The sequence below is a fragment of the Penaeus vannamei genome, chromosome 6 (genome assembly GCF_042767895.1).
Source record: "Penaeus vannamei isolate JL-2024 chromosome 6, ASM4276789v1, whole genome shotgun sequence".
Classification (NCBI taxonomy): Eukaryota; Metazoa; Arthropoda; class Malacostraca; order Decapoda; family Penaeidae; genus Penaeus; species Penaeus vannamei.
In genome coordinates this window covers 25,815,223-25,825,222 of record NC_091554.1, presented here as the reverse complement: position 1 = coordinate 25,825,222, position 10,000 = coordinate 25,815,223, and the positions used below count along the sequence as shown (strand labels likewise).

Sequence of the window (10,000 nt, the reverse complement as noted above, 5' to 3'; positions counted from 1 at the left end):
CCAGCCCCCTACAGTAAGTGCTTAATTAAATCATTCATATTCTTTGTACGTGTGTGTGACTTGAGATTTATGTATATGTAAAGTTTAAGGATGTGTGAAAGGGTAAGTAGATTAAGGAGGAAGGAGGATTGTCTGATTCATTTTTCTATGTCATATCAAGCTTATCATTTATACAAAAGTGGAGTGGAATTAGTTTTGTAGATCACTCTGTGGCATAAGAAGAGGAGTGAATACTAAATTAAGTGTTTGCCAATTTTATGAATCTTATTTTCAGCAAGGGAAAATAGAGTGCAGTTGATTTGTCATGCTCAGATCACTGTTGCCTGATGTTTAGTTCTGTGTTTTTATGTGTTCATACCTGTTTGTGTCATACAGAATGTGACTTCCAGATTCTTGACACATGTCTGATGCTCATTGTTGGCTACAGCTACATTTTACCTTTTAATGGTGCAAGGTGTGATTGGTCCGTGTTTTTTGTGTGTGAACTTTTTGTGATATTCAGTGTTTGATGTGTTGCATTATTGTCATTTGTATTGTCTTTTCTCTTTTGCAAGCTCCTTATCTTGGAGTACTCAGAATGCAAGTAGGTGGCAAGCTATGCATCATAATTGAAATTTTATTTTTCTATGCTGAATTCTACCTTTATTGGTTGCATGTAGACATTCAGTTGAAAATATTTTCAATATATTCTTAGTTATGTTACTAGCCCTGTAATCTATTTAACTTTGCCTATATGAAAGTCAGCTTTATGGTTGGTATTTTTTGTTATTTTTCCTTTTGCTATTTAGAAAAAATAGAACTATTTGACTAATGTCCTCCTCAATTTAACAGGCTAAGCATCCTCAGGTGACCAGTGTCCTGAGCAAACCTCAAAAGGCACTTGTCTCAACCATTGAAACTGGTCATGTGATCATTGAAGAATGTGCAGAAAGTCTGGAAACCAAGGCTGAGCTTCCTGAGCTGGGCACTGACCCAGCCTCCATCAAGTGGAAGCAAGTCACCCTTGATTCCAACAAGCAGACTGTCACCAGCCAGATTGCTGCCATGAATGCTGCCACTGCTGAAGTTGTAACCCTGACTTCTTGTAAGTTACTTAGACTGTTTTGTATGTTCTACACAGGATTATTTACGTCTCTTATCAAGAAAATATATTTTTGCAAGAGAATTTTTCTTTTGTTTTGATTTTTATACATTGTAATTTTTAGAATCAAAGCCAAGCCTGTTATGGTAATGTTAAAGTTTTTCTAATTATTCTTTATTATCTGCAGCTGTGCACGAAGAAGTGGATCATACTGCTGTGGGAGCTGCCATTCACACTATTACTTCCAACCTGCCAGAGATGACAAAGGGTGTGCGTATGATTGCTGCCTTGCTGGAGACCGATAATGAGTCCAACAATCTACTTGGTGCAGCCAAAGTACTTTGCCATGCCTTCTCTGATCTGCTGACAGCTGCTGAACCTGAGAAGAAAGAACCTCGTCAAGGTCTGCTTACTGCTGCATCTCGAGTTGGTGAGGCATCAACTGCTGTTCTCCACACTGTTGATGGCAATCTTGACCATGAAACTCAAGACATTTTGCTGGGCTTGGCCAAGGCTGTGGCAAATACCACTGCAGCTCTCATTCTAAAGGCCAAGGCAGTTGCATCTCGTTGTGAAGACCAGGAGCTGCAAAATGTTGTAATAAATTCAGCCACAGCATGTGCTCTGGCAACTTCCCAGCTTGTAGCTTGTGCAAAGGTTGTTGCCCCTACGATTGACAGCCCAGCTTGCCAAAGCCAGCTGATTGAGGCAGCCAAGGAGGTAGGCCGTGCAGTTGAAGGCATGGTACAAGTATGCCAGCGGGCCACCCAAGATGAGGCACTTCTTAGGGACCTCTCTCAGGCTGCAGGTGAAGTCACCCGTGCCCTTAATGATCTTCTAAATCACATCAAGACGGCTGGTGAACAGAAAGGAAGACTCAGTGTCCATGATGAAGCAGTGGAAACCATTCTTGTATCAAGTGAGAAATTGTTTGCTTCACAGGGGAATGCATCAGAAATGGTCAGGCAAGCAAAGATATTAGCTCAGGCAACCTCGCATTTGATCCAGTCCATTAAGTTTGAAGCTGAAAGCCAGACAGATACTGATTTACAGAACAGATTGTTGGCTGCAGCCAAGCAACTCGCAGATGCAACAGCTAAGATGGTAGAATCAGCTAAGCAGTGTGCTTCAAATCCTAATGATGAGAAGAGACAGTTAGAACTTAGACAGGCTGCTGAGAATGTAAGAATTGCTACCAATGCAGCAGCTAGTAATGCTTTAAAAAAGAAGATCATCAAACGTTTGGAGAATGCAGCAAAGCATGCAGCTGCAACGGGAACTCAGTGCATGGCTGCAGCACAGGGTGCTGGACCACACAACACAAGTCCAGGTACACAGGATGAGCTAATATCTGACTGTAAAGCAGTAGCTGACGTGATTCCACGACTTGTAGAGGGTGTCAAAGGAACAATCAATAATTCAGATTCTCCTCGTGCTCAGTTAGCACTTATTAACTCTTGCAATCAATTCCTACAGCCAGGTACAAAGATGGTTGCTTCAGTAAAGGCTGCCTTACCTACAGTGTCAGACCAAGCTTCAGCCCTTCAGCTTAACAATTCTTCAAAACAGTTTGGTCAGGCTTTAGTGGATCTTAGGTCTGCTATTGGAAAGGCACAGGAGGCTTGTGGATCACTGGAAATTGACTCTGCTTTGGATGCTATTCAGGGTCTGAAAGATGATCTCAGTGACTTGAAGGAAGCTGCTGACAAAGGCACTCTGCGTCCCTTGCCAGGTGAAACACAAGAGAGTGCAGCTCAACATCTTACGAACTCCAGCAAAACTGTAGGCTCTACCATGGCTCAGCTTCTGACTTCCTCTGCCCAGGGCAACCAGCACTTCATAGGCTTAGCATCACGGGATACCGCACTGGCGCTGAAGGAGTTCTCTTCTGCTGTTCGTGGTGTGGTGGCTACATCAACAGACCATGACTTGCGTGACCGTCTCATTCATGCTGCTCGTGAGGTCATGATCAAATCATCAGAACTGATAGAAGAAGCACGTATAGTGGTACAAGGTCCACAGGATGTTGCATCTCAACAAAAGCTTGCCCAGGTGGCAAAGGGAGTCTCACAGGCTCTCAACAAGACCTTCAATCTTTTACCTGGCCAGAAGGATGTGGATGATGCTATTTTGACTATCACAGATTCAACCAATGATTTAGATGCTGGTAGATTCCCACCCACCACAAAACCATATGGTGAACTGCAGTCAGAACTCAGCAATGCTGCAGCTGAACTTAACACTGTTACAACTGAGGTGGTTTCTTCAGCCCGTATCTCAACACAGCACTTGGCCACATCATCAAAGAAATTCTCGACTGCATTTGGTAGTCTGATGGGAGTAGGCATGGAAATGGCTGGTACTACTAAGGACCAAGAAGTTCAGGGGCAGATGGTTGTCAGCCTTAAGAGTGTTTCAATGTCATCATCCAAGCTGTTGGTATCTGCTAAAGCTGTTGCAGCTGATCCCAATGCTCCTAATGCAAAGAACCAACTCGCAAGTGCTGCTCGGGCTGTAACAGATTCAATTAACAACCTTATCAATGTATGCACTTCAGCTGCACCAGGGCAGAAAGAATGCGATAATGCTGTACGAGCCATCCAGTCCATGAGGCCTCTTCTAGATCATCCATCAGAACCAGTGACAGATGCTTCATACTTTGAGTGTCTGGACACAGTTATGGACCGCTCTAAGAGTCTTGGAGATGCCATGACTGGTATTGCCAATCATGCCAAAAAGCTGGAACATGATAGATTTGGCAGTGCTGTTAAAGAAGTAAGTGGAGCCATCTGTGGTCTGGTGGAGAGTGCTGCTCAGGCTGCCTATCTTGTTGGTGTGTCAGATCCAACAAGTGTTGCTGGACGCCCAGGATTGGTTGACCAGTCCCAGTTTGCTCGTGCCTATGAGGCAATTATCACAGCATGTGAAACACTTTCCAACCCCAACAGTAACCAGCAGGAGGTTCTGAGTGCAGCAACCATCATTGCCAAGCATACAAGTGCATTATGCAACAGTTGCCGTGTAGCATCTGCCAAGACAAATAACCCAGTTGCGAAGAGGCACTTTGTACAGTCTGCCAAAGATGTGGCAAATGCAACAGCTCATCTAGTGAAAGAAATAAAAAGTAAGTTCAGTCTTATTAAAAGTTACTTGGTCATAATCTAATAGTGTAAGATAAGTCTATGCATATATACATGTTTGCTATGCTGAATATTAATTGATTTTATACTTGTAGCACTGGATCAGGACTACAGCGATGAGAACCGGGCTCGATGCAGTGCAGCCACTAAACCCTTGCTGGAAGCTGTGGAGAACCTATGCACTTTTGCAAACTCACCAGATTTTGCATCAGTACCAGCTAAAATTTCTAGCAAAGCTCGTGAATCACAAGAACCAATCACATCAGCAGGCAGAGCTATCATCAGTGGATCATGTTCCATGATAGAATCAGCCAAAAGCCTTGCTGTCAATCCAAAAGACCCACCAACCTGGCAGTCACTTGCTAGTCATAGCAAGAATGTATCTGACAGTATAAAGAAGCTTGTGTCATCAATTAGGTATGATTTTCATGTATGGTATAAATTATTGTATGAATAAAACCTTTATAAGTATTACTTTTATTGTTTTTGATATTCAGTTAATATGAGGAATTTTCTATTTTTCTACAATGAACAGAGACAAAGCCCCAGGACAGAAGGAGTGTGATGAAGCCATTGATAAACTTAACATGAACATTAGGGACTTGGATCAAGCATCCTTACGTGTGTTGGACCAGAACCTCCAGCAACAGACTGAAAATTCCTTGCAGGTGATTAGAAGTTTTGTGGTTTGTTGTTTATGTATTGTTTTTTTGGAATTAGGAAATAAGCAGTTGTACTGTTGGTTTGTTTGGAATAATTAATGAGAATACTGTTTTAATTTTACCCTATCTTAGACCTTGAGATGATGTTCCTTTTCAGTCTTAGTGATATTGTCATGTTGGTCTATTGATTAATGAGATGACTTTTATTTGCTTTAGGGTTTCAATGAACAAGTAGAGAATGCTGGACAAGCTCTTCTAAACAATATCGATAAGGTTCGTTCAGCTGCCAAGAGTGAGGCAGAGAAGCTTGGCCATTCCATCACTCAGATGTCAAGCTACTTTGACCCAATGGTCACAGCTGCTATTGGCTCTGCATCAAACATGCTCAACAAGTAAGTAGTTTTATAGAATAACACTTCTTTGTTTATAATGAATAAGATAGGACCTATTTATATTATATATTAGTGTTAGTATCAGCAGAATTCTTTTATTGATATATTTATTTCCAATTCAGCAAACAGCAGATGTGTCTACTGGATCAAACAAAGGCTGTTGCTGAGTATGCTTTGCAACTTGTTTATGTATCCAAGGAGGCTGGAGGCAATCCCAAGGCAATCCATGATCATCCAGATGTGGATGATGCTGCAGATACTATGAAGGAGACACTTCAGGTTAGCTAAATATCCATTTTATAGAGTTCAATGAATGATTACCTGAAATTAATCATCAACCATGTATTGACAACTTATGCATATTTATTTTTATGTTTGTATTAATGTCTTTTTTCTTGCCTGTAACAACAGGAGCTACTGTCAACTGTAGAAACAATAGCCACAGAGGCTGGTGTTGTCTCAGGATTGGTTGAGTCAATTACCACAGCCATGCACAGACTTGAGGATAATGCTGTTGCTGTCTCTGATGACAGTGAGAGCTTTGTTGACTATCAGACACGAATGGTCACAGCTGCCAAAGAGATTGCAAGATTGGCTCAGGATATGGTAAGCACAATGTTTATAGGCTTTGTATTTTTCAATATCTGTGTGGAGGAACTCTAGAATATATGAATAAGGAGAAGAGATCTTAATACAATGAAAAACACAATACCGTGTTGATAATATGGAAGAAAAACCCACAATGCACAAACTAGATTAATCTAGTTTGTGCATTGTGGGTTTTTCTTCCAGAGATCTTAATATTTTTTCTCAGCAAGGTGTAAAAGTATATTGACACCCAGAATTTATTTATATAGTATTACTGATGTATGCAATTTCAGGTTGGAAAGGCAGCCTCAGATGCTAGTCAGCTGGGTAATCTTGGAGCTAGTGTGTCACATCAGTACAGCTCCTTGTCCTCAGACTCTGCTGGGGCCATCCGTCAAACTTCAAATGCAGAAATTGCTACTCGTCTGCGAAGCAGGTAAGCTCAACTTTACTGTTAGTTTATCTCTAAAATTGTAGTATATACAGTATGAAAGCTAAATTGTTATTAAAGAACTCATAAAGAAAATTATTAAGATAGTTTCAAATATATTTAGACCTTGACTTTAATGAGTACTTATTTTCAGTGTGCATGAGCTTGGACAGGCATGTATTGACTTGGTGAAGTCCGGAGGGTCATGCCAGGCTGCTCCACGTGATACATTCTGCCAGCGTGACCTTGCTGAATCTGCTCGCCATGTTGGAGAAAAGGTATGCTTTACAAGCTTCACTTCTTATGGGAATATTACATTTATACACTTTGGATCCTAATAAATGTTTTTTAGATTTGAAATATGTACCAAGTTGTTTCTTGAAAAAACAGTAATAACATTTTGTGTAACTTCAGGCTTCTCATGTTATGGCTGCACTTCAAGCTGGTTCTCAAGGCACCCAGGCTTGCATCAATGCTGCTTCTACAGTCTCTGGTATCATTGGTGACCTTGATACAACCATCATGTTTGCAACAGCTGGTACTCTCAATGCTGAAAAGGAAGGTGAAAATTTCTCAGACCACAGGGAATATATTCTCAAGACTGCTAAGGTAATTTTGGTTCTTATTTATGTACTTGATTACTTTGATGAAAAATAAGATTTTGCTATTATTTAATGGAAGAAAGGCAGATTATGGTCAAGGAAAGACTTTAGCTCATTAAGATTTGATAGTGCAGTGGTGAATGTACTGGTCTTGCAATCTTGCTGACCTGCATTTAATCCTGCTTGCTACCAGGCTTAGGTCTGTATGGATATGTATTTCATAAATCTGTTGAAGGTTGTCACCTATGTGCAAATCCCAAGGAAACCCTTAATATAGACTAGTATTGAGATGCAAATAGTGAATTAGTCATATTTTCACTACTGCAGTGAAGGATGAAGATTATATGTCTTAAGAGACTACCCAAAATATTTTGTGATTTGATATACCTCTACTTTTTGAGATTCTGTTTACCAAAAATGAAATTTAAATGATATATACAGATTGGGGTCATATTATATCAACTTCATATTTTTAATACAGGCTCTTGTGGAAGATACAAAGACACTTGTGGCAGGAGCAGCATCATCACAAGAACAGCTGGCTGTTGCTGCCCAAAATGCTGTAACCACCATTGTTCAATTGTCTGATGTTGTGAAGAGTGGAGCTTCCTCTCTTGGAGCAAATAATCCTGAAGCACAGGTATTTTTCCCATTACATTTTAGTGATACAAACCCATAAATGTAAGATATTTACATACATATTGTACCATGTGATGGTGATAAAAAATTGCATATGAGATGTGAATTAAACAAACATTAAGAGCCCTGACATTACCCCCAACAGGTGATGCTGATCAATGCAGTGAAGGATGTGGCCATGGCCCTGGGTGACCTGATCCATGCCACAAAGGCAGCATCTGGCAAGTCCCTTAACGATCCTGCCATGACCACACTAAAGGAATCAGCAAAGGTATGCATCTAATTTCCTTATTAAATATGGTAATCTGTATTGACTATAAAATGAATGCATTAATAAAGGTGCCAGACTTAATGATAACTCCAATAAACATACACTTGTATCTAATCTTTTAACAATAAGCACTGAGATCTGATAGATGGATGTATGCTCCCTGTCTGTCTGTTATATGATGATGAAATCATAATAATGTGCAATATGTGGGTCAGTGATGAATAAAAGTTGAAGGGTATGAATCCGATGAAACACTCAAAGCATACTTAAGTTTAAAATGCTGATTACCACATTATTTCTTAGGTATTGCTGTACATTGTATCAAGAAATGAATACTGGTGTGAAAAATGCAAATGTTTGAGACTTGAATATTTCTTTTCTTTTTATAAATGGAAAGTGAATCAATAGAATAGAGGAATGGCAATTCATTTAAAGTATGTAAACTTGAAAGTCATAGTGAATAAAGCATTTGATTGATTCTTTTCAAAGACAGTTAACAAACTTGTTCATATATATAATATACATAAGAACTTGTGGCTTTGGGATTACTTCTGCAATATGATTATCAGAAGAGACTGAGAGGAGCAATGATTTCATTACTACAGTCTCTCTTTTCAGTTTTGGTATTCAATACCCTTTTAATATCTAATATTTTAGCTCTTAAGAGTGACTAAAAGCCATAACTTTGATGACACTGCATGCTACCTGGAAGGGTGGACTTTTTCACGTTGTTTCTGTGGGCCTCATGACTGCTTGGGCTGAATCGCACGTTATTTGATCTTCCCCTCGTAAAATTGCCTGCAACTAGATATACGGTCATCTCCAACCCTAACATATCCATTACATTTTTGTTGTCTCTTTAAGGCAGAGAACCAAGATTCAAAGTTCTATAATGAAAGTCCACCAGTTCCCAGTAGGATGAAGTGTTTCAGTCTTTAAGGGTTGTCACTTTGTTGTCAGTATTACTGAAAATAAAATAAAAAGGGTGAAAGATATTTATGTTCTCTATACTCTATGCCAAGACAAAAATGCAGTGGCTCTCCCCCTTCTTAAATGTTTGATTTTTTTTTTCTTTCTTTCATTGATATAAAGTAGAGAGCAGTGTTCAGTTCAGCTGTGGCATTTTCCAAATTCAGGGCTAAACATAAATCTGGGTTCTCTGCCAAGCAGGGTTGGTCTGACTACTATGAGTCGGATCGAGAGTGGCTCATGTCGGATCAGGAGGAGGAGTTGATCCGTCTGCTCTCCGTTGAACACATCCCCGACAATCATCATCTGACCAGTGATATTTTGATTGAGTCCACTTAACATTGGAAGGACTCTTAGATATGTCACCTTTTGTTTACCTCTGTATTCTTTATCTTCTTTTCTTTTCTTTTCCTCTTGTTATGGACAAATTTAAATATTTACTGTACCCTTTAGATAGGCTCAATTGCTAGAAAAGAATCAAACAAGAAAATAACATTTGTATGAAAATGCATTGATGTAAAAGAAAATACTGAAACTTCACCTTGAATTCTGCAAAATTTTGGTTTAAGAATGATCCCTTGGCATATCCAGACAAATTTTGGCAATTTTCTTTTGCCTTTTTTATGTTATTTTATTGTTCTATTTATTTATGAATATCAGAAATTTATTTCATGGTCCTCCAATTCTAACAAATCAGTGAATGTTATATTTCTCACAATAGCAGTTTTGATTGCCAGGGAAATTTAATTGGTTAGTAATCCTTTAGTTGCTCACAGAGGATAACGATAGAACAGTGCAAGGAATGTTCTGTGGATTGGGCATTGAAGATTTGCGTTTCATTAATTTATTTACTGTCCTTCAAATGGCTATAAAAAAAAATTAAATTTGGTCATTGATTCACTTTTTTTTCATGTGACTTAATAGAGTAAGTTCAGACTTTCATTTTAAAGAATATACATTTCATAATGGAGGAATCATGTATTGATACCAAGGATTTCCTTTTTCTATTGAGCACATCTATAAAAATGTTGCCATCTGTATTGTAACTATGAAAACTAGTTGAGCAAATTATTGGCTCAAAAGATCCATGAATTGAAGAGATGAAGTTTTGCAATCTAATACAGCTTCTAGGTTTTCAGTGTATGGAACTTTTTCTAGAGTGCTCAAAATTTGTAGTGCTGTGATTATAGTCATATGTCTGTACATTGTATATGAATTATTTAAAA

The 10,000-nt window shown here is 39.0% G+C and overlaps 1 protein-coding gene across 1 annotated transcript in view; it reads left to right on the top strand.

Moving 5' to 3' along the window:
- The window catches only part of rhea (Talin_middle and talin-RS domain-containing protein rhea), a gene marked incomplete at its 5' end in the record, with an annotated part of 44,084 nt that overhangs the window by 24,389 nt on the left and 9,695 nt on the right, over positions 1-10,000 (top strand). Inside the window, 13 exon segments of the mRNA XM_070122778.1 lie at positions 1-13; positions 832-1,084; positions 1,269-4,205; positions 4,317-4,638; positions 4,757-4,889; positions 5,100-5,275; positions 5,398-5,554; positions 5,687-5,881; positions 6,157-6,299; positions 6,448-6,571; positions 6,708-6,902; positions 7,377-7,535; positions 7,680-7,805. The exon segment at positions 1-13 is cut by the window's left edge and continues 76 nt beyond it. Coding sequence (XP_069978879.1) covers positions 1-13; positions 832-1,084; positions 1,269-4,205; positions 4,317-4,638; positions 4,757-4,889; positions 5,100-5,275; positions 5,398-5,554; positions 5,687-5,881; positions 6,157-6,299; positions 6,448-6,571; positions 6,708-6,902; positions 7,377-7,535; positions 7,680-7,805 — 4,933 coding nt within the window.